The 25,722-nt window shown below is 39.3% G+C and overlaps 1 protein-coding gene across 13 annotated transcripts in view; it reads left to right on the plus strand.

Annotated features, from left to right (window-relative positions):
• MAST4 (microtubule associated serine/threonine kinase family member 4) overlaps positions 1-25,722 on the plus strand; it is a 514,314-nt gene that overhangs the window by 429,121 nt on the left and 59,471 nt on the right. For all 13 annotated transcript variants that reach the window (XM_064481100.1, XM_064481104.1, XM_064481102.1 and 10 more), the window contains 5 exons: positions 9,661-9,730; positions 14,972-15,050; positions 20,918-21,075; positions 23,001-23,076; positions 25,077-25,286. In XM_064481100.1, coding sequence (XP_064337170.1) covers positions 9,661-9,730; positions 14,972-15,050; positions 20,918-21,075; positions 23,001-23,076; positions 25,077-25,286 — 593 coding nt within the window. The remainder of the gene's footprint in view (positions 1-9,660; positions 9,731-14,971; positions 15,051-20,917; positions 21,076-23,000; positions 23,077-25,076; positions 25,287-25,722) is intronic.

Consider the following 25,722-nt stretch of genomic DNA (forward strand, 5'->3'; position numbering starts at 1 on the left):
CACCTGTGGAGCTTAAAAAATACCCAGGTCCCAGACCAATTAAGTCGGAAACTTCCTGTGTCTGAACTGGCATCAGTATATATCTTTTTAAAAGCTCCCCAGGGTATTTTGATACATACTAAGGTTAGAGAACAACTTAATCTATAAAATTCACTTTCTCCAGTAGAATCTAAATTAGTGTTTCTCAAACTTGAGTGCACTTTGGAATCACCTGGGAAGCTTTAACAATGACTGATCCTGCCCGCACCCCAATCCCCATTCTGATTTAATTGGACTGAAGTGTGACTTGCTCGTTGGGGTTTTTTTTTTTTTAAGTTCCCTCAGCTATTTGAATATGAAGCCAAGGTTAAGAATGACTGTTCTAAAGACAGGATCCTGAAACTCTAGTATGCCCAGGAATCACCTGGGGTACTTGATAAAAACAGGAGGGAAGAGTCACCTGGAGTACTGCCCTAAAGGACACTTTCAACTGGCCTTCAGATTTTCCAGCTTGATCTTCATTCATTCTCTGTGTGCCCCATCATTTACTCCCTTGCTCAAATTTCCTACAATTCCCTGTCTCTGCATCAAATTACTTGGCTTTCCTTAAATGTACCTTACTTAAATCATTGGGAAAATGTAGATTATTAAAGCCAATGAATGGTCTTGAATCAACTGATTAGCCACTTGGAAAAGAAATAAACTGGACTGCTGTATCTCACTCCTTATACCAAATAAATCCCATGTAGATAAAGAAAAGCGTTTTTAATTAAAAAAAGAAAGAAATTGTAAAAGTACTAGAAGAAACTATGGTTACATTTATAAAATAATTTGAGAGTGGGGAAAGCCTTTCCAAACAAGGTACAAAACCTAAAAGCCATAAAGAAAAATGGTTGATAAATTAGGTGAAATAAAAATTTCTCAACAGAAGAGTTACGGCAGCAGTAAAAGATAAGCACAAATGGGAGAAACATCTTCACTGTATTGGCAGAAGTGCCTCAATATACAAAAAAAAAAAAAATCCAAAAACAAAACAGCAAATCATTTTTTAAGATGACTAATAGAACAACTCAGAGGAGCAAAGTAAGGATTAGGTACTTTGCACAAAAAGAAACATGAATGCTAAGTTAACATATTAAAAGATTCTCAGCTTCACTTATAACCTAAAGAGATGCATATGAAAATAAAGTGATGGGACCAAAATCTGAAAAAAAAAAAAAATCAGCATTGGCAGGATTGAGGGGAGATGGTGTCCTATATGCCATGAGTGAGAGTGCACATTAGGGCAGTTTCTGTGGAGAATAATTGAGCTATATGCACCAAAGTGAAAAATGAATCCACTTTGGGGCTCAGTAGTTCTGCTTCTAGGTATTGGATATAATCATCTAAGGATTCAGAAGATTTTCATTGAATCATCAAAACAGTGAAATCAATCTAAAGACCCATTAATAGAAGATTAAATTATGGTACCAGATACACTGGAAATTCATTCAATGCTGGAGATGATGACAGGGCTGATACAGAAAGTTGATCTTTCTATATCTATAGAATATTAATCAAAAAACAAGTATAGAATATATAAGCAGTTATCTCTTGAATAGTCGTGGGGGTTAGGCGCACTGACCCCCTGTGTGGTTGAAAATCTGCATATAACTTGGAGTGGCCTTCACATAATTACCATTTTTTGTTGTGTGTAGTAATAACATTTATGATTTACTCTTTTAATGTCTTTCAAGTACATAATACAGTACTGTTAATTATAGTCACCATACTGTACCTTAAATCCCAGCAGTTATTCATCTTACAGCTAGAAATTCATACCCTTTGACCAGCATCACTTGATTTCCCACAGCCCCTGGCAACAACCATTCTACCCTGTATTTCTATGAGCTTGAGATGTCTAGACTCCACATGTAAGTGAGAACCTACAGTCTTTGTCTTTCTCCACCTGACTTATTTTACTTAGTATAATGCCCTCCAGGTCCATCCGTATTATTGCAGTAGGCAGGATCTCCCTTTTTATGATTGAGTAATACTCCATTCCTCCCAAGTGATTCTCTTGTTCAACGCAGATTGAGAACTGTTTACTGACCTAAGGGCATGGAAGAGGGGCATGAGAAAAATAGAAGGCAAGACTCTCGGTGCCAGGGAATTTCCAAGATCTCGTACTGTATGTTTCGGGGGAAATGAAAGTCAGAATTCTGATTCATTAGACACTTGGTATATTACATATTATTTTATGGTGAAGCAAGAGAATTAAATGTCTTTGATTCTTTTAGATCTCAGTGTATTTCTGAGTTTGAAAACGATCAAGTAACTATTAAAAAAAATACATACACATATTTTGCTTCTGTCAGATGGAGTTCCTGTGTAACAGAAGCCAAAGGAACATTTAGCAGTTGTTAAGTTGGACCATCTTAAATTTAGTATTTATATTTTTAAGCAGAACTGAAAGGAAGAGGTTTATAATAGAAATTACATTTAGATTACATTTAGCAAGTTGTATGAATGTGCAGCATTTCACTTAAACACTTCCTTTTTGACTAGAAATTACTCAGCAATTGAAGCAAACAATCTGAGAAGAACCAATTTCCTGATATCATCCACCCCCTTTTAGGTAAAAATGGAAATTCTTTATATCTCATTATGTTATGGAATTGAAATCCCTTCATGTAAGTTAGAAAAAAATATGCACACCTTAGGTTATATTCTTTAATTCAGTCTTTTATCCACATTCAGAGACTAATTAATTATCTAAGATTAATAGAATACATCAAATTTCATAAAATTGCATGAAACTTCAGAATATCTGTTATAGTAGCTGTGTTCTTACCTCCCCTTCCTTGACCTTACAGACGATCCTCAGTAACTTTAAACAAAAGCTAAAAGTAATTTCTTCTCTATTGCTGCAAAGATGAATTACTATAGGTGGGTGGAAAACATACAACTAAAAATCAACTTTCTTCATCACTCTTGACATTCACCAGTCTTTACTCGGGATCACCTTGAGATGTGACATCAATTCAGAGTAATAAGGAAGGGTCAAAGAAAAGCTAAAACATTCTCGAGAACCCATTATAACACATCTCCAAGGAATTCGTGTCAATGCCACAGCATTTCAAACATACTACACAAATTCCAGAGGAATGCGCCATGAAATGGAGACAGAGGCATCCGTGATAGTCTTATGACATAGAAATTGACCTGTTACTGGATCTCTCTTTCACTCCCTACGTGTTTTCTACCCTATAAGCTCATCAGTCATTCCTTGGAAAGTAGGACATGTTCATTTGTTCAGAGTCTATTTTAAACACAGTACATTCTCTGGGTCTTATCGTCATTGAGAGTTTGTTTTTTACTGAGTAATTTTGATACATTTAAGGGCTTTCGTTTAAGAAAATGTCTTTTTTGTGTGAATAAGGATCCAGAATTGGTCTCACATCTTGTGAATCTAGAGTTGGTGATGTACCAATCTGCTTCTGTCAGTAGACTTTTAGCTCTTTTGGGTCTTGTTCACCTGATATTTAATCTGTTTTAGCTAACAGGTAGCTCAACGCACTGTACCTAAAAAGAACTTAATGAGTAGTTGTTAAATTAGAAAAAAAACACATTTCTAGTTTACTGTGTAACAAGGGCTAGGTTAGGCACTGAGAAGTCAAAATACACTTTTTGTATGTCTGCACATGTAACCAGAGTTTATCCCTCACCAGCATTGCATTTAGAATTATAAGTTAGTGAGAGGAAAAAAGACATGAAGTACAGTATACATGGCATTACATTTCATTCAGCTTTACCTATGGTGACAGGACATAGAATAATTGAAGTTATCATTACCCAAACTTCAGTGGTGAGCCTACAGAATTTTCCTCTCTGCAGACCTTTAACTAGCACTGTTATCTCATTTGGGTATCTCAAACAGATCAGGGCTATTAAATCTACTAGGCATTAAATAATGTGAGCTGGAAAAATGTTATTTGCTCTCAAGTGCAATTGAAAAAAAACTGTAACAGAAGTTTTAAATGTTTAATTGTAATATAAATGCTACATATGAGAACTGCGTAAGTATAACATTGTTATATGCAATTGCAGACAGTGTGGAGCATTAGAACATTTTCATATATTTTAAATTATTTGCGGTGCTGCTTCCATAAAGAAAAGTTCATAAATCTTTTGCAGGTTTTCAAGGTTATTTTACATTTTTTAATTGCAGTATAGTTGATTTACAATGTTGTGTTTCAGGTGTACAGCATAGTGGTTTGTCTTTTTGTTTGTTTGTTTGTTTGTTTGCTTGTTTATTTATTTTTGCAGATCACGTTCCATTATAGGTTATTACAAGATATTGGTATAATTGTCTGTGCCATACAGTAAATCCTTGTTGTTTATCTATGTTCTTTCTAGCAGTTTGTACCTATTAATCCCATACCCCTATTTTGTCCCTCCTTCCCTCCTGCTCCCCTTTGGTAACCATAAGTTTGTTTTCTGTATCTGTGAGTCTGTTTCTGTTTTGTTTATAGATTCATTTGTATTATTTTTTCGATTCCACATGTAAGTGATACATATACATATAAGTATTTGTCTTTCTCTGTTTTCTTTCACTAAGCATAACACCCTGCAGCCATGTTGTTGCCAATGGCAGTATTTTGCTCTTTTTTTATGGCTGAGTAATATTCTATTGTGTATCTATACCACATCTTCTTAAACCAGTCGTCTGTTGATGGGTGCTTGGATTGCTTCCACGTCTTGGCTCTTATGAATTTCTTCTCACACTCCCAAGCCCTGCCCCCCCTCATTCTTCCCCATCTCAGTTAGAGCCACCATCCATCCACTTGCTTAGTCCTAAAATCTGGACTTATTTCCTCTTATTTCCTCTCTTTCCCCCATCATTCCACTCAGTCCAGCTTTTCAGTAAACTCTGGTGGCTGTACTGCCAGAACACACCTGAGATCTACTCCCATCCTGTCCCGACCACCATCATCTCTTACCCTGTCTATGCTGGTAGCCTCCTAACTGGTCTCCCTGCTTCATTCATGCCTGCTTGGATCCCACTGGTCACAGAACAGCTAGAGGGTTCTTTCTAACATGTAAATCAAATCACACCATTCCCCTCTCTTAGTGGAGGACTGATAAATATTTGTTGAATGAGTCAGTCAGCTGACAGTGACTCATGGTGCTGGCTGGAGAAGCATCAACATGGCAGGGATGGGGAAACCAAAAGAGGTTCAGAGAGGCCAGACTTTAAGAAGGCCTTGGTCTATTGCATGGAATTCTCTCTTCACTTGAAAACCCAGGCCTAAAAGTCTACTTCTATTTATTGGTGCTATGAACACTTGCCAACTCACCCGGAGAGCATGCCACTGAAGACCAATCAAGGTTTTTCTCTGTCAACTTAAAGTCTAAACAGCTGCCCATGTTTAATGAATATTCCGCAGTTAGATCTGGAGAGGGGCCAGTTTCTGAGATAGCTAAGCAAAAGGATTTCTAACTCTCTTCTTGCATCAGCTGGTTCTGGTAGCATAGACTGAAAATGCTCAGGTGAATTTGAATTGTTATTTTTCCAAGTTCCCTTAGCTTGAGGTCCCTGCATAACTCTTTCATGGTCCCTTTTATCTGCTAGCACTCGTCTTGTAAGGGGTCCTAGGTTTGGTCCTGTGAAGTTTGGTCTTCAGGTTTTTAAGCAGTGTCACTTCGTTGTTGTGAATCTCCTGTGGAGTGATAAGAAACACTGCTGCTGATTGTTATGGTGTAAAACGTCACAACTCATTTAAGCCGATCATCAAGTAATAACAACAAGGATTCAAGTAGGGGCTTCCTCTTTGATCCACCAGGAATTTCAAATGGCAATCATCATTAATTCTTGGATTCTCTCAGTCCGGTTAGGAAATCATGGCAACCAGCAGCTCTCATTTTGTGAACAGACAGCTATTAAGAGCACATTAATAATCTATAGTGGGTATAGCATATGCCTTTGAAAAAGATTTGCAGCTTGTTTCTCTGTGGTAAAGACACACAACTTCTTCAGGCTAATTACAAAGCAATTAAACAATTTAATTAATCTGGAAATCACTTTCTTAACAATAACTGCCTCTACAATGAGGCACCCTGTGTAGCTCCGTTAGGTAAAGTACTGTTTTGATGTACTGCCTGCGTATTAGCCATGCTAGTTCCCCCTGGGGATCGTGGAGTTAATTACCTATCCAATACCTGACCGCCATGAAGGTTTCCTTCACCAGGTCAGAAGCAGCAGTCTATAAAGTGTCCTCACACTCAGACATCCAAGAGCCAGCAAGTCCCTGGGAGTGGCAGGATTGGAGTTATCAGCAAGTGCTGCACATATGGGCAGAGAATTAACTGGCACCAGTTTTCATTGGAGAGTCTCCCAGGTATTGCTTTGCAGATGGGTGGATGAATTCAGAGAGCAGTGCTGTGAGGAGTGAAGGTCAAGTCTAGGACTCTGCTTTCAATCTGTCTTGCTTTCTCATCCTGGGGAAGTGCTGTGCATCCCCAAGTTAAGAACATATAAAGTGTGCTTTATAATTCTATCTGTTCTAAGCTAGTGTTGTTTTGTGTAACAAAATAGTGCCCCCAAGTCTTCAGAGACAACATAGAAATCAATTTTTATTTCAAATAAGAACAAAGACTTCAAAGATTGACTTCTGCCTATCTAGTCTGCTAATCTTGTCATTTCTCCCTAAGGAAACAATGAGGACTTTTCTGTAACAAATGACACAAAAGTCTATAGAATACTTATCCACTCTCTTCCTCTACTATTACTACCACCCTACTTCTCCCTAAAAGTTCCTTCTTAATTGGGCAGTCATTCTCCCAGACTGCTCACATTGGAAGCGTCAGTCACTTTGAGTTTGTAATCTTTTTTTCTCTCAGTCCTAATTGACACCAGTTACACCTGCTCACCAGCATAGCCTTCCTATGGGCTTTCCACACCCTACTCTGGCCCCTCCTCCTTGGCAACGCCTCTGTCCACTCAGCATACTCATGCCAGGCTCACATCTCTAGCGTCCCTCTCTTGGGTCCAAACATCTGTTAAGGCCCTCCTCTAGGTGGTACCAGTACACGTAGCTCACAGCTCATTGGCTTTACCAGTCTGAATCCCCTGCTTCTAGAGAGCCTACTGCGTTGTCCTCCTGCGTTTGTTAATTTTCTCCCCTCCCTGAAGTCCTTCCATTTCCTCTCTTATCTCCAGCTTGCTGAACTGCCCTCAAATTAAGCTATAGTCCATTGTCTTCAAGGAATTACCAGGTATTCTAGCTCTAGCCACCCTCATTTCCTCCAGCATCCCACCATGCCTAGGAGCCTTTGTGATAACATGGGGTGTGTGTACTTGCATTTCACCTAGCTCTTCAGTCTGATGAGAACAAGAAAAAAGAGCTGTGATTGGTGAGATAATAGAGCAGCTCTATAGTCTTGAAGCTGGGGGAGTTTGGCCTTGGTTTTCTAGCAGTGCAGGAGCAGAGAAGAAAGCGAGGAACATCCTCAATGAATGGGCCTGGAAAAGCAGCATAGGATGGGAAGGCCAAACCTGAGGATGAGAAATGGTTAATGGTAGCATTTTTTTTTTTTTTGTAAGAGTAGAGTTAAATTAACCTACTTCTCTAGCTCTAGCTCTAGCTCTAGCTCTACTCATGCATCCTCAAAGTGATGGGTCTCCACATATATTATAGGATGTTACATGGCTTCCTGGGGGACCACTCCTTCAAAATCTCTAAAAGTGGAAAGATCTTTAAGACAATTCCTTGTTTCTCCCTCCTTCAGATTGTTAAAAATATGTAATAAGCTCTGTCTAGTTGTTCTAGTTGATCTCATAGAATCTCCTGTTCTCTTTACGAAGAACACAGGGCTGAGAATTTGGTGCCAAGTTTCACTGGCCATGTTACTGATTCTCGGTGAATAGGGCAGCAGGGATTGTTCTCACAATGCCTTGGCTTCAGTTGTTTTGTTTCTCCTCATAATTTACTGGTAGTTTGCTCTATATGGGGTGCGAGCAAAGTGAACGTCTTTTTTCCAAATAAAAAACAAAATCGACAGGGAGATTTCTGGCATTTGATTTGTTTCCTTTTAGGAAGCAAGATTTCCAGCCATCTTGAAGTTATCATGACCTTTTAAGGAATATGTAGAGTGATGTACAAACTAAACTGGGAGGAGGGGAGGGGGAATGAAGGCTGTTGAGAGAGGTTGAAAGAACTTAATTTACTGTGCAGATAAATGCACAGAAAGAGTCCTGGATTACTGGCTGGCAAAAGCAGAATCTATTTCTCCAGGGGCCCAAGGAACAGCAGATGCAAAGGCATGATAAATTTCATTGCAGCAGGAAGAAAAGGCTTCTTGAGTCTCTCTCCATAAAGAAATGGGCTTCTCAGCGCTTCCCAGTTAAATGGCTTTAATTGTGCTGTCATAAACCTAGTGGCATCTGTTGAAGACATCACTATAAAATCTGAAACTTTAAGTTAATTGAAAAAATTTCATTAGAGGTGTAGCCAGTCCTGAAGTCCTCGAGGTAACACTGAAATGATCCACTGTAATGTTTTAGTCTATTCTTTTTGGCACACAGGTAATAAATGGTTTACCTTTACAGTTAGGCGCTGACTCCAAGGTGCCATCTTGTATTCCTTATGCCTAATTACAATTGTCATTTCCGGCGTGAAATCAGTAACGTGGCACCTGGCTTGCTGTTAAGGATTAAACATGTCTCCTTGATTTGTTTTCTATGTTTGGAGAACAGAGAGGATTAGTTTGCAGCCTTTCCTCACCTCCTTATTTGCACCAGCTACAGTCCCAGCCGGCCCTCCGGCAACTCTGCCAATGTGATTAAACACACAGAGGGAAGCAGGGTGCTCTAGAGTGCCCTGAACCCCCCTTCCTGCTGCCTGCCACGCTTTTTCAGTCATCAGCTGCAGGTTGTGTGGTCTGATGATGCAGGTAGCAAGTCCCCCCAGGAGCTGCCCCCTTACAGTGAGCAACCCCACGCTCCACCCGCCTCGGGAGGACTCGGAGAGGACCCCCTCTGCCAGCCTTTCCGTGGCTGTGGCTTACAAAGGCCTCCTGGCTAGTCATCACCCAGCTGCTCAGGAGCAGAGGGACTGCTGAAGAAAATATTGGTAAGGGCTGGTCCTGCTGGGCCATTTGAGGAATAGGTCTCAACTGCTGGTTTCTCCCCAGTATTTTATGACTAGTTCTGACATTTCAGCCTTTCCAGAAATGTACTTGGGAATACGACGATTTACTTTTGAAAACTCGGACTTTTATTCAGTTTCTGTAAATAAAAAAGACAGAGACTACCTCCCTCAAATAGAAAGCGCCACCTTCCGAGTTGAAGCTTACACTTCCTCATCCTCCTGCTGCTGGAGATGCTAACATCTGAAGAGCAGGAACCAAGACAGTTGCATAGTCATTATTCTGGGGGCCGGAATATTTAGATTACGGAATATACGGGCGACTGCCGGCTGGTATAGGTGTGTCTATTCATGTATTACACGCTTGGGAAGCTGTGCTGGAATCAAGCTGACCCCCTGTCTCTGCTCCAAGGAGAACAAAAACATGTGTTGACGAGATGGACATTTTATGAAGGTGTACAGAAATTTATTACTAAAGGGAAGAAGATTATGGATGTAGATAATGATACAAAAATAAAATCATGGTGAAAAATTTTTTTCTTTCTCTCTACAGGAAATAGCCCTCAAGATAGTCCGAGAAATTTCTCCCCCAGTGCCTCTGCCCATTTTTCATTTGCACGGAGGTAAGGACTTGTTGTGAACACAGGAATGAGTGTCAGGTAGAGATTCCCACCCCTCCCCCTGCTGCGTTCCCCCCCTCCCCTCACTTCCCCCACTCCTTCTGCTCCGCTCTCTCCCCGACACCCCTGCCTTCTGCCTTGCCAGGCCCTGTTCATTATCTTATAGGGCCCTCTCTGAAGCTCCCGGGCCCAAGGTCTCATTAAGGCACTGCAGAACTTTGTACTATTGCTTTAACAGTCTTAATAATGATTTATGCCTCCTCTTAGAGTTGTATGTGCCTCTCTTGGTCCTTCCCTAGATGGTGGGCTCCCACTGAGGGCAGGAAAAGCCTATTCCCCTCTTTTCTCCCACCCCTAGTACAGTGTCTTGTATCTGCTTTTGGTGCGCAACGAATTTTGACTGAATTATCTGAGCTTATATTATAAGGACTTGATTCATCTTTGTGTGCAACTGTTGTTGTTGTTGAAATACTTTTTGTTTTAATGAGCTTCCTTGGGATCACAAGGTATAAACTCTAAGATGCTCCTTTACTTGAGATCATCAAGCCAGCAATTTAGTCGGCTCCTTGAGATGATGCCATGAGGATGTTTTATGTTCTCTCTTCCTATCTTAGTTTGATTTGGACACCAAATAGCAAAGCAGCTGATCTCATATCTGAGTCAGTGAGTCATGAGAAAGTGTTGTTGCTCAGAGAACAGTGGGCCTGTGATCCAATTGCAAACCTTTTCAGTTCTGGATTGTCTGCTGTGATTTTTCCAAGTCGGAGGAGCCTACACAGCCACTTCTGTATTCTGCATGTGGGATTAGTGTACTTCACCCTGTCGGATTCCCATCTTCACCTTCCTGGGTACCATCATCCCTCTCACACACGTATACGCTGCCGCTTCCACCCAGGAAGAGCACACAGAAAATGAAATTGCCCCTTCAGCTGGGTTTCTGAATACTTGGGCTGGGTTCATTTTATGGTCTAAATGCCCTAGATATTTGCTAAATTTTCTTCAAAGACCTAATCATACCTTGAAGTGAAGGAAAGTAGCATTTAATTAAGACACATAGACAAGTTAAAAAAAATAGATGCAACACATGTGAATAACAAGCAAAACCTGCATTGTCTTCATTGCCATTTGTCAGCACGTAATACCTTTTAGATGACTAAATCCAGAGAAAAGGCTCCATTTGCAGCATTTTCTGAATCTTCTAAAATGAAGTTTGTCTTGTAAACATCACACATTCCCCACCTACGTGTACCTCCACCGTGGGGCAGACACAAGAGTACTTAACATGTGATCTCCAAGGAACTTCCTGAGACCCACATCCTGATTTTCCCTAACTCTGACTTTTGTTCTTTTAGTCCTAACTTTAAGCACTGCAAAGAGAATGTGACTATTAACTGGTCCCACAAAGCCTGTATTTGTTTGCCCGATTAATATTAATTTATGATGGTGCTATTATTCTAAGTAAAAAGGGAAATCTTATAAAAGTTGGTTAAAAAAACACTATTGTCTTTAAAATACATATCTTTTAAAAAAGGGGAATTAATTACTTTGAGTAGTAAGAAATTGCAAATCTCATTACAGCCTGTACTTAAATATGACAGAAATCATAGTCTTCTAATCCTGCCAGATTTATAAAAATGAAGAGAATCTAATAATTAAGTGGCTAACTGGAGGACAGGTGAATCTGGTTTCTTTGCTGTAAAAAAAAAATATATATATATACAAACCTCCAGGCATGTTAATTTTTGACAAATAAACCATACTGTAACAAGATTACCACAGGAGACCTCTGGTTCATTTTGCAGGAATTTCCAGTTGGAACTCCCTCCACACTCTTCAGAAAGTATTAATTTAGATTAGGACCTGAGTGATCATCTTTTTAAACTTTTACTCCAGTAAACAGAGCACTGTGTTTGCTGTGAAAACTCAAATTGGCTTATTTTTATTTAATATCTGGGGTCTTTCTCGTCCATTTGAAAGTTGATTTTTCATTCAGAGAACGTGGAAATTCCACTCGTGAGTCTCCATTCTCTACCATTGGGCATGCATTTCTGAGCCCTTAGGAAGTTATGCCATTTTGAGAATCCTACATTTTATTATTTTGTATATTCAGTCCAACAAGAGAGGAGAGATTGCCCTAAAAATTATTTTGGGGTAAAGAGATACAGTTCAAACTGATAAACCTTTTCTGATCTTACTCGTAACCTGTGATAATTTTCCGCCAGTCGACATCCCTGTAATGTGCTAGCTGAATTTCAGACTGGTAAATAGGATGACACACACTTGCTTTCCATATTATCTCATACATATTTAAGAGTAAAATTATCGAGTTAATTTTTCAGTATTGAGTTAAAATAGGGTGAAAATGATCATCATAGTGTAGTAGATTTTGTCTGGGGCAAGGAAACATTTTTGTTTTGCTAATAACTGTGCTACTGGTCTACAATTAATATCTGATCATGAAGTTACTTAATGTTTTATTCCTTGGTGGTAAGAGGGAGGTAATGACATTGTTCTGCCTTCCCCAGAAGTTGTAATGTTCTACATGTTAGAAGTTGCTTTGACTTTCCTTAAAAATACAGAAAGAATCTTGAATAAATGCTATGGGTGGCTCCTAGCTGCCCACTTGTTATTTATCAGGTTAAATCTCAGAACATATTTCCACAAACAAACTACTGGAACAGACTTGCCTGCTGAGTTCAGGTCATGAGACTCTTGTTGAGCACAGGTGGGCAGAGTTACTCTGGTTACATTATATTGGCATAGTTCAGCTTGTTCCAGTATCAACTAGACCATAAAATGTATCACGCCAGATGACTGTAACAATTACACAAATAAAGAAATATGCTTCCTCTTCATACAGTTATAACAGCCAGTTGATATTGGGACCTTTTCATTCTTCCTGTGTTGTGCACCGTATTAATCTAATTTTTTTATAATTAGTGTTGAAGTCGTGTGGTTGTTGTTTTTTCTTTTTCTTTTCTTTTTTCTTCTTGCCAGTCTCTTTGCATCCTATGCTCTCATCAGATGTTCTTCCTTTCTTATTTTTCCATTTAGTGTAACATTGAGATTTCTACTCACAAAGAAAACTCTTTTCCAAAAAGCCTTGTTGCTTTAGCGAGAATATAGTCTTGTTTTCATATGACATTTTACTGGCAGCTACTGCAAAGAAAAGACAACATTGTTAGTAGGATCCAAACTGTACTTGTGTGGTAGCTTTCTTCAAAAAAGGGCTTGCTCTCTCTTAAGTACTGTTACATAGCATATATAGTAACTTGTGATGTGCGGTTGTCATGGTAATGCAAATGCGGTGGTCCGTTGTGCTCCATTTGAGTAGATAGACACGGACAACGTAGGGAACTTTATGAGACATAAATTATTTCTGGTCTGTGGCAGCACAGAGTACCAAGCACATTCTTGTTTAAATATCTTTCTAGCTGTGTGTTTTCGCAAATGTAATTTATGCTTCAGAACTAATAAGAACATGTCTCCTCTTGGAGTTGTTCATTCATTTGAAATATGTTCATTGATACCTGAGGGAAAAGGGAGTTAATCACAAAGCAAAATCATGGTGGGGGAAATTGTGTCCCTCACTCTTTCCAGAGACTAGTTTCTGATAATTGTTATTAAATGGACTGAATAATTCTTTGACAGTCATATACTTTTTTCTTAAAAATTGGAGGTGTTTAAAATAGGAAGTGCAGGCATGGGTTCTTAAGTCTTTAATAATTAGCCAGATAAAAATAGGACCAACCTGTGACCATTTAACTGATGGTCGGAAGTCTGTGTAAGCATGTGATTAGAATTATTTTCTTCTTAAATATTTTAATATTTTCAGTTGTCTAATATTATTTTTGAAGAACATGTGATTTATTTCTTCTCATCCCTCTTATCTGGTATATTTACAAAAATCTTATTTTGCTTGCTTTTCCCACAAGCATATTTGATTCAATTGTATTCCAATGATGGTTACAGAAATGACAGGTAAATTGTACTAAAATCTTAACATTGTAGTACTTCTGTGATTTGTCCAGCTGAATTTCTCCATTTTCTCTTTGTGGACCATTTACATTTATTGGAGGCAACACCCATGGTGGCCTTTGATTGTATTCTCCTTTGCCTATAATGTAGGCTGAAATGTCAGTTTTTTACATAAACATCTAACTGTGACATTTCTCAAATTCAAGTCGAATGCACATGAATTCCCTCACTTCTACTTACTGTGAATGTGTCTATGGTAAATTTGGTCCACTCTTCTCTCTCTCTGGGTAAATTAATACAATTGTGAATTACAAAAAGTCTACATATGATACTCCATCTAGGAATGCGGTATAGCTCTTTATAAGGGTATGTTTTTCCTGTTTTCTCCTTGGCAAATGTGTGTGTAGTTGTTTTCACAATGTTATGTGATTTTGAAGGCACCGTCTTGCTCAAAATTGCTAATAAAGTGATAGTTTGGAGATAAAAACCACACTCTGTGACAGCTTTGCCTCTGTGACTGGAGCAGGCAGCTCCTCTCTTTGCAGTAGATTCCATCACTAGTGGAGCGTTTTCATTCTTCACCCCCTGTCACTGGCCAGAGCTGGGCTGCATGCTCATAAACTCTGCAAGAGGCTTTTGCTCCAACACTTTGTAAAGCCAGGTCATGTCAGAAGATAATAACTCCTAAGAGGTTCTGAGCACAAGGTCAGTCCCTTTCTTAGTGCAGAACTTATTTCCCACTTAAGGCTTGAGCCGGCCATGAGCCCCCTGATCCCTTCTTCCCTAGAGGTGATGAGTAGGACTGTTGCCTTGAAAATAATGAGCAGAAAGCCTTTAGGATGCAGTGGAAGTCCCAGAGGCCCTTGTACTGTGCTGGAGTTCAGGCCCTTCCAGAGATCATGGCCCGGGTTATCAGTTTCCAGATGGGAGTGTTTTTCCTCCTGCCTTTCTGTTTTTATTCATCTGAATCTGCTGAGTCTGACCAATGCAGTTATCCCTGGTATTCATTTTGTCAAAGTGTATTAGTGAGAGATCAATAATATGGATCAGCCCATTCACTTTCTACTTGTTTGGGTGTATTGATTCCATTTAAATAAAAGTCAACCTGCTGTATAATGTTTGTTTACTCTGGCCCTTGCTGAACATTTCCACATCCTCATTGACAGTGTTTGTGTCATTTGTTCAACTGAAAATACTCTGTTTCCCTGGGGTTCCCATGTAACAGTACTCCAGTGTGGGCTGAAGCTAATCTCACTTTCTCACCAGGACTGATGGACGCCGCTGGTCCTTGGCTTCTCTCCCCTCTTCTGGCTATGGGACAAACACGCCCAGCTCCACGGTCTCTGTAAGTGCCTGACTTTTCCTCTCTCACAACCCCAGAGAACTTACGCAGGCAGTGCTTTCTCTGGGTGTTTCCTAATAGGAAGGAGAAGATAAATTCTGCATGTCTGCCACTCAGAATAGGCTACGCATCAAATGATGAGCTGACAAGCATAAAAAGGGCATACTTTTTGCTGCAAGCTTGGAAACTATCATGCACAAATTGAGTAAGTCCCAGGATCACAAGTTGGGAGGAGATGGGGCGCCTTCGTTTCAATACCATTTGGTGTTTGTGGGGGGAAAAACAATCTGGTTTTATTTCTTTGGTTCCACGCCAGTGATATTAGCACTAAAAAGGCCATTAAACTTTGATGTCCTGGGTCTTTTTGTCTTGTGTGGCTTAGATGCAGAGTTTGTTTTGTTTCGCTTTTTTGATTTTTCTCCTTCAAAGGGAAAAAAAAAAGGCAAGTCCTAAATTTGTGCCTTCTGGACAAGAACTTTCTTTTAAGGAGAGATTAAAAGAACTTAGTAAATTAAAGTAAGTAAAGAGACAAGATGGAACCATGAAAATAGGACAGAGGAAGAAGGATGCTCTTGCTGCAAACTACACCCTTTCAACAAGAGCCCTAGCAATGACTGGAAATGATTCAGTAGGTTAGATATATGCTCTCTCAGTTTACACTCGTGATATTGTAGGACATTTGTCTCGACAGAGCCTTGGAAGCTGCTGATCATTTAGAAAGACTCGGTATGTTGTGGATAGACTGGATGCTCTTATACCAGCCAGGAAAGTGGACCTGAGGATTTTAGAACCTTTTCTGAGTCATTTCCATCTCCATTTTGTCAAAAGCTGTGGTTCCTTGCAAAGGACTGTTTATTTTTTTCCCCATAAACCTTAGCACTGTGCTAAGCATATAGAGTCAGCACTTAATAATACTTGAGTTGAAAAGAAACTGCAATTAAATTTATAAACTTGAACTGGTCACACCAGTGCATTCTGTTTCCAGAATTCCAGATACAATAAAATGTGGGTTTTCTAGAACACCTTTAAAAAACGGACTTGTTAAAATCTGTTGATTTATTTTTTACCATCTCCTTATGGTATTTTATTGAGAGGAAGTAATTTATTTTCCTATCCATGACTCCATTTTGTTGTGGTATGTGAGTTTATTGTCCGTTTAGATCATTTTTGTGAAACATCCTGACAACCTTGAACAGTTTCTGTGGCATCTTAGCCTCACATCAGGAAAGGATGCTTAAAACTCCTGAATTACTTTAGTGGATAAAATTGTCACTAAATAACAATAAAGTCACCCTTGGTTTTTTTGGGTCAGTAACCATCATTGCTTATTGGCCCATATTTTAGATGTTGAAAGCATGGGCAACCACAGCATGTAAATGAATGCTAAAATTGATTGGCCAAAAAAGCAAACAAGAGTAATTTTCTCAATTTTAAGGGGTGTTCTTCCCTGGATTCCTGGGTGTCTCCAGTTAGAACCCAGCCACCAGTAGATAGAGAACTTGGCCCTCTGGTCTGTGACTCTCCCATTCATACTCTCCTTTAATCCTCCCCTTCCCCACAATTTGTATCGTGTTCCTTGGCCCTAAGTTCTTTGTAACTGTATCACCTTGCTTTGCCCATCAGCCGAGTTTTATTGTAGTTAGGACACAGAAATTCCTCTTTTGCAAGAAGAGTAGGTGAGAGTACAGGATCTTTCTTCTTTCCATCTTTAGTAAATCATACATTATTTTGTAAACTGAATTTATGAAGCAAGAGTGAGCTACATAGAATTGGACCCCTTTGGGTACAAATTACTTTTGAAATTGTATTTTTGTAAAATACTTACAGTGTGCCAGGTACTAGTCCCGCTTCCTAAGAAGGTATTAGCTCATCTAATAGCAGCAACATACTTTATAATGTAGTCGCCATTGTTTCTGCCATTTTATTGATCAGAAGTGTGAGGCACAAGGAATGAACTGAGGGGTTGTTTTCCAAACCCCCTTATTTTAGCAGTAGGGATATAGTAAGCATTCTAAACCCCAGACGCTTGGCTCTTTTTAAGGAATTTACAGGGTATTTCTTAAAACCAACCTGATAATTCATAAACCTGACCCAGCCATCTGTCATAGTGGAATCATTGCTGCCCCTGACTTGCATGTTATGCCTAAAGAGGAAAGCTTCCTCAGACAGCTTTTAGTCACACACGCATACCTGTGTTTCTAACAGTTTCTGCCCAGAGGTAAGATAGCTTTTCTCTGAAGAGTTTATTTTATTGAAGAAGGTGGTATCATATAACTGTTGATCTCATATTTCTATTTTTTCCTTCAAAATGAAATTTTAACTTTTAAAATTACTTCTTGCCGGAAGACATAAGGAACCGTTAAATTTGTGAAGTGTAGGTGCTCTTACACAGAAGTTTAACTATCTTTGTTCCGTATCAGTTATGGTCAAAATGTTCATTGAAACTTTGAGATGCTACTTCTCATTTCCCTTTTTTTCTTTGTGTTCTTGTCCTCTAAATATTAGGGCAAAAATTTTGCAAAACTGCTTAGGGGTTGCATTTTCTTCTTTTCTAAATCTAAACGTAATCATTCTTAGATTCTCGTTTTCTGGGTTAACTGGTTACAACCTAGCCAAATAGAAATGCAACGTAGTTATTTTTTAAATAAAAACACAGAATATATACAAATAAAAGTACAAACACTGTGAAAATACAGCTTAAGTGTTACAGATAATTGTTGTTAGCCAAATTCCAGAATTGCTAATGTTGAAATGTAAGCACCACATCTTTATCCTTTGGATATTATGGAAACTGCAAAATTGGCAAGTGTTAAAGTGCTCTATTATGAAATTGGAAAGATGTGGTCATATGAATTAGATGGACCACAGAGGATGACTTCCAGAGAAAATTTAGTCTTGCAGCTTCTTTTAACTTCAAATTTTGCAGTTAAAATTCACTTGTGAAACTTTTCCAAGATAATATTCGCATCATAATTTTTAATTTTAAAGTAAGTAATATGGAATTGCAGCAGTTGGAGGATATCTCCCATATATTTCTTACCAGATGAATTATTTTCAACTGAGGGAAAGAATGAAAATAGGACTATAAATCCCTATAAACATGAGATATCACTATAAAATCATATTATTTTTCATAAATAACAAGTAGAAAATTCTGCACGCATATGAATAGTGCCCTTTGCAAAATGGTTATCTCGAGAGACTAAATGTTGATTTGAATGGTATCATTACTGAAAACATTTTTGGGGAACTCTTCTAATTGCCTTGAGAACTAGAAGCACAGTTTTTTCCTGTAAATCTTCACTCTTTGAAAGTGGATTTGATTTATGATGTCGTCAAAAATCATAGGCGAACTATCTGGGTGATGAGACTCACTGACACCACACTTAGAGAACATGCTAGAAAGGTAGTCATGGGACTCGATTTTTGGGGCAAGTCCCAAACTGATTCTTGAAATTCTTGTAAAAGTGGTGTTTCAGGGACGTGTCGATCAGCAGAGGTATCTTTTCAGTAGGTGTGTGAGGCCCTGAGGACAGCCCCTGCACCCTCTGTTGCCCGTGCTAGTTCTCCTCCGACCTTTGACCTCTGCTGAAAATGACTCCTGGGCTTCTCTGCTGTTTAATACCGACTCACTTTTTTGGGCCCTTTTGGTACCTTTTGAATCCCCGGGCCATTTCACGGGCCTACGGTTGTTCCCAGTGCCATCAGCTCATCCTTGTGTCACTTGGGTTTGCGGTCACCCTATTTCCATTGACACTTTGCTTGTTCCAACCAAGGTGAAAGAAGCTGTCTCCCCCGAGGAGCCCCCTGCCTCCTCACCTCCCTCACACTGTTAAGCTCATAACACTTAGTTATACCGGGGTCATCATTTGTTGTAACATATCCCCATCAGCAAACCCGGGGCACGACCCCTGCAGAGTTCAGTTGTATGGCTCTGTGTATGGCTTAACCACAAAGTATTCCTCTTAAAATCAGCAGGTTACAGTTTGTTACATTTGCTACAGCTTTTTTAAAAAATAAACTTTTACTTAAATAAATGAAATATTAAAATACATCTAAAGCCCCTCCCCCAGTCCCCTTCTCTTCCCTCCCTCCATAGAGGGAACCACCCCCCTGAAGTCGCCTGTGTCCTTCCCATGCAAGCAGTTTCACGTGAAACTCTTGAGCGTGGTGTGTTTTGGAATTGTCACACTTGGGAAAGGTAACATGATCCCTGTACTGTACGTAACAGGTTAGCAACAACTCGACCAGCAGCTCATAACCAAATGCATTAATATTTCTACACCAACCTGAACCAGCAGTCACACTAAGTAGATTAAATACATATTTTACGTAGCTTTCCATCAGTTCAGTTGATGCTTTGCCACCAAAAAGGATTATGGTAAACCTATGAAGAAACTTCTGGGTTTTGAAATCTTGGATATAGAATTGTGACATTGATTGACTTTTGAGACATACGTCCAAAATCTTAATTCTGTTTTTCTATTTGCTATTTCCTTATCTTTGCTTCATGGCTGCTTCTCTTCCGCTGACATTGATTTTATTATTCTTTTACTGACTTTCTGAGTTGGCTTATTAGTTTATGTGTTTTAATTCTTTTTTCGCAGTGACAGTATTTAAGATCATACCTGTACTTTCTGAGTAGAGCTTTGATTTACCTTATAAGTCTTTCTAGTGGTGTTCTCACTTTTATAGTTTATAAAATAATCTCATTTCATTGTAAAAATTCCTCTTTGTCTCAAGTATGTCCTTAGAAAGTGTTTTATAATTTCAAGGTATAGAATATTTTTAAGCTTTAGTCATTAATTTCTACTGTTGCTGCATTGCGGTGTTGCAGTACTTAGGAAGTTTGCTCTTAACATGGCAGTTTTTTTTTTAATTAAAAAAGCCTGCTAGAACAGAATGTTCAAACGGGGGTATCTGTCAGAATATGCTTATTCTAACCATGTTTCCATTACTCAAACATTTCTCATCTCTTTTGTTAGAATTGCTTATAGGGTTCACCTATCAATAAAAACAAACAAACAAAAAGCAGTCTCTTTGCTTTACAGTTACATCTCTCAGATTGATTAAAAGCAATGTTATTTAGCCACTCATATTTTCTACTTTATTTTGCTCCAAGTATTGAGAGACTGTCTTCAAGAAGCAAATCTATATTCAAGGAATAACTCATTGCCACTGAAGCTGTTTTTAAAAAAAGTCTGTGTATATCTATAAATATGTGTGTGTGTGTGTGTGTGTGTGTGTGTGTGTGTGTGTGTGTGTGTCCCCTAAGCCAAAGAAGACAGAAGAAAATCCAGGCTTTGAAACAATGGCATTAATGAGACAAGTATCTTCTCCAACCCTCCCCTTGTACCCAGGACACATGTGGATGGTAACTGCAGCAAGGGACAGCATGCTTTGTAATGGAGATCTCATTACCTTATTTATCATCATACATCATAGAATTCATCTCATGTTACCTACCTGAAAGTCACAGTGTTTGATTGTGGACAGCAGTGGAAGTGAGGGTACAACACTCAATTGAGAACTAATTTGTCATTTAATGCACCCAAATTCTTACTCCAATTGTCCCTTTCTTGTTCAGGCTTTGACTGGGTCCTATCAATTTTCAGAGCCTGGATTTTGTCCAAAGGATAAACTATCTTTGGGGCAATTATCTTGTAGACAAATTAGATGAAGTAAGGAAGCCACTTTGACCTTTCAGAGACAACATCAAGGTATAGAGTTAGGTACTGGTATCATAATTATAACATGAAAAAGAAGCAGTATAAAATGATGATATAACAAAGTTTAGTGCTATGATCTCATATCCATTTGAAGAATGTCTTTCTGAGGTAGTCATAGAACCTCACTTTGCTTTGTTTTAGTCATCCTGTTCCTCCCAGGAGAAGTTGCATCAGTTACCATATCAACCAACACCAGATGAATTACATTTCTTATCAAAACATTTTTGTACCACGGAAAGCATCGCCACAGAGAACAGATGCAGGAATACGCCCATGCGTCCCCGTTCCCGAAGTCTGAGGTATGTAGATCTGATTGAAAAATGTCACTTAAATGGGTCATCTCTTTTCAACCATTTCAAGGAAAGAATTTGAGTCCTCTAATTCATATATGTCTTTATTGATTTATGAGCTACTATAAATACAGTGTGATTTTTCCGTCTATATATGATATTGTAAGTTACCATTAAAAGACATCGTATTATTTTTCTTTTAAATTCTTATAATTTGCTAATTGCTCTAGTAGCAGTAACCATGATGGACTACCAGGACTACCTAGAAAAACTTCTAGCCATTGGAAATTTCAAAACCATCTAATTATGGTGCTAGATCAGTTAGTTTCTTAAGAGGGAGAAGGTTGACTGAAAAGAAAGGACAGCACATTCAGATTCACATGTGGAGTTCAGATCCATGTTATGAAAGTCCACCCATTGTTTTTTACCATCACAAGTCTTGCTTTCTCCAGGATTATGAGCAAATAGTTCGGAGTTTTTGTCCCTTGAATTTTGTGGATGCCAAAAATTATCTGCTTAACGTTGAGTAGAACCAGTTTTATTTTGGCCTTGTTTCATAGAATAATAGATGTCACAGTTTGGTTCTCCAGGCAGCAGACTTGAACACAGGGATCAGGATGTTTATCAGAGAGTGCTTGGGAATTACACCTGTGGGAGGGAGGGGAGGAAGCAGGATGGGCAGAGGGAGAAATCTAGCTGTAGTACAGGTGACCCTCAGGGAGCTCTGGGGACAACATGACCCATCAGAGCTGTCCCTCTGGGCCAAATGGCCCTTCCTCTATGTCTCAGCCTCAGTCATGGGATGTGGTACCCTGGGAAGGACATGATCTTGGATGGAGGGGCTCTGTAGCTGAGGTCATCCCTGATGGGACTGACAGCAGATTTCTGTAGCCCCAGCAGCTGGGACAACAGGTCCTTCTCTGCAGGGGGAACAGGGCAGTTGATCTCTGGGTCCTTCACAGTATGAGATCTTAATGCTGTAGAACTGGTCCACTTTGATGTATTGAGCTTTATTATAAAGCATAGTTTGTCATATGTTCAGTTGAACATCAGAGTTTACTGAGAAGAGTTTTCCCTTTGTACATTTCTTATTTAATACCATTAAGTAAATATGGCCACATTGAGTAATCATGTTAGATTATTTTGAGATAGGGAATAAAAGACCAATTTTATGAATTCATTTAGAGCCATCGTATTTAACAACATGGGTGCCATTCTTGGTTTCATGACAGGAGTTTCTAGGATATCTAGTGCAAGCAGCTGTATCCTCTCAGGAGCATAGACTCTCCCACTGAAGTTGCATGAGTGTGTACTGCTAGGAAGGCGCACGAGCCTGCTACTGAAACAGAGAAAAACGCCCAGGTGTATGCCTCTGTTTGATGTTGTCCACAATGTTGGCCTCAGCATCCCAAACAAATATTTGCTAGGCTAGAAAATGGATTTCAGTGGTGACACCTGTGCCGTGGAGGAGTCTTAGACCTCTTCAGCGGTACGTGGCAGAACGCAGGTGTATGATGAAAGTGTGAAATTATACTGTGCGGCGTGTCCTAGATGCTGTGGTTTGTAGCTGCCCTGTTTTCTTTCACATTGAAGTTCATTAAGTGGTTTCCAGAACCACACAAGTGCACACGACATACAGAATATAGTTGCAGTTTAAGAGTGTTTTCTGAACTAGTTTTATATCAGAGCTCTCGTTAATGTGTGTCATTCCACTTCTGGAACTTTCTCTTTGAATCCTATTCAGAGTATCTCTTGTGTTTGTGAGTGTGTGTGTGCACGTGTACTAATGACTGATTTTGTAGTTTATTACCCAATACATTTTTCTTACAGAGATTGCCTAGTACCTTTGGATGCAACCCATTGTTTATAAATAAAAAGCTTATTTTCATTTCATGCTGTGGCACGTTTAAAAGGATAATTTGCTTTGCTTGCAGCCCTGGACGTTCTCCCGCCTGCTGTGACCATGAAATAATTATGATGAACCATGTCTACAAAGAAAGGTTCCCAAAGGTAATGAATTGAATTGAAGATGCCTGGCATCTAAACGAACGGGCAACATAGGTTTAGCATCTGTAAGGTGGTTTTGTTGTGGGAAGTAATGGTCCAGTCCAGTAACGACTTGCATAAAGTAGCATGGTAGCCTTTGTCAGAAAAATAAAATTACTAAATATTTTTAAAAGCTACTGAGAATTAGCCACGCCTTCTGTGTGCTGAACTGGCTGTGAAGTGAACCCCGCCAGCTGTACTGCACGCTGGGCGGGCCTGGGGAGGTGCTATGGGGAGCACTGGCCTTGAAAGGCTCTAGACCTTGGTTCTTCCTGTGCCCATGTTCTGGGCCTGCTGCTCTGTTGTTAAGCAGAGACCATTTCTCTTCCTCAGAAGCCTATGGATTGCTATGCCATGAAAATCTTTTACTTTTCTTTTTTTTTTACCTAATTTTTCTTTGCTGTGACTCCCAATCTCTTTAGCAAGTATAAGTTTTACCCTATTACTTAGAAAAGAAGGTCCAGTTGCAATGTTCCCCATTATACAGGCAAATAGAATTTGAAAGGACCAGAGAGGCCCTGGTGAAGTGTTGCCAGCGCCCTGGCTGCAGGAGCTGCCCTCTCAGGGTCCCCATCACCTCATTTCCATGGCTTTTGCACCAGAGTGTTTTTTCCCCTATACATTTGGTTGAAGCAGTCTTTCTATTTTGTTCCTGTTCCTCTCCCCACCCCCCACCTTTGTGACCCTAGGCAAGAGAGCAAAAGGAAATCTTTGGTTTCATAAATCAGGAGTAGAGTACTTATTATGTGTAATGAACCGGACATTGATGTCATTGATTAAAGCCATCTTGGCTATTTATCACATGTCACTTGTTCACCAGGGAGAGAGATCCTGACTACACTAGTTAACACTGGTTAGAATTTCAGAAGGGAGCAGGAGGCCAAGGGAATCTCCCTGTGCATACAATTAATGCAAGCAAGGAATTTTGATTAGGCAATCGGGGATCCCAGAGAACGAAATGAAAGTTGGAAAGGAAATTTTAGATTTATGTTACCGAGGGAATCCCCTTGGCTTTTTTCCCATGATGTAGCTTTTTGAGGAAAGGATAAAGATAGTATAAAATGCTTGTTCCTGGGAAGGATATAGCTCAATGATAGAGTGTGTGCTTAACAAGCATGAGGTCCTGGGTTCAATCCCCAGTACCTCCATTAAATAAATAAACCTCATTACCTCCCCCTCACACACACACAAAAAAATATTTTTAAAAAGATGCTCGTTCCTGGTACATTAAAACACAGCCAAGAGAACAAACTCTTGACCCACCCTGTGGAACTCTAGCCACAGTCCTGATTGTTGAGTAGGTGAAAACAGAGCTACAGTATTTGATACTATTGGCAATCTGTCTGAAAGAGCCCAAGATGTGAAATGAGAGCACAGCAGCTCACAGATACTGAGTTATTTGGAGAAGCTTACATGCACCATTTTACATGTGATAGGGCATAGAAAAAAGTAATGATCACCCTGGGAGACTCAGTTTCTCTTGTGTGCCTCAAATGTTTTTATCTGCATGATGAGACGACTTCTTTTTTTTTTTTTTTTTTTCAAATCGACTTTATTTTTTACAGCAATTTTAGGTCCATGGCAAAATTGACAGAAAGTACAGAGTTCCCACCCCATATATACACAACCGCCTCCCGTCAACATCCCCCCTCCAGTGGTCCATATGTTACAATCTATGAACCTACGCTGACACATCATTATCACCCAAAGTCCATAGTTTGCATTAGAGTTCGCTCTTGGTGTTGTGTATTATGTGAGTTTTGACAAATATATAATGCTATGTATGTACCATTATGGTATCATACAGAAGGTAGGCTTCTTTTGAATTTAATTTTTAAATTGAATTAAATTTAATGTAATAACTTGTGGAGGTCTTTAAAAGTGCTAAATAAATGTGACGATTGAGTTGTTCACATGTATGTTTCCTTGTATTACATCCGTGTGTGCGTGTCTTCTCTACACAGGCTACAGCGCAGATGGAAGAGCGCCTAAAGGAAATTATCACCAGCTACTCTCCTGACCACGTTCTTCCCCTAGCAGATGGAGTGCTTAGTTTCACTCACCATCAGATTATTGAACTGGCTCGCGATTGCTTGGATAAATCTCACCAGGGTCTCATCACCTCACGATACTTCCTTGAATTACAGCACAAATTAGATAAGTTGCTGCAGGAGGTACGGACCACATAACCATAGAAAGTTTTCTGATTTGTTTGGCTTTTCCCTTGAGAAAACAAAAATTTTTATGAGAGCATTTGCTAACAAGTTTTAACCATGAGGTGGAGTTCATGTTCCAGGGAAGCAAAGAAGAAAGAGGAAAAAAAAATTGCTCCTTGCTATAAATTGACTCTGGTCAACAATTATAGTAGTAGAAAGTTAATGTAATAACCTTTACAGGAACCTTGGGACCCAACAATCTATGGCTCTAGAATAAGTAGATTGTAAAGGATTTTGAAGCGGTGATTTTTTCCCCCCTCCTTAACCATGAAGTTATAAATTGCTTGAGTGTATGTGTGTTATTTGATGATGCTATCTAGTTCTAATATCTGGAAGAGCTAAATGGAAAATGGCTGGCTTCTTCCAGGCCGTGTGTCCTCTTAATTAACCTGCA

This window comes from Camelus dromedarius, chromosome 3 (genome assembly GCF_036321535.1).
Source record: "Camelus dromedarius isolate mCamDro1 chromosome 3, mCamDro1.pat, whole genome shotgun sequence".
Taxonomy (NCBI): domain Eukaryota; kingdom Metazoa; phylum Chordata; class Mammalia; order Artiodactyla; family Camelidae; genus Camelus; species Camelus dromedarius.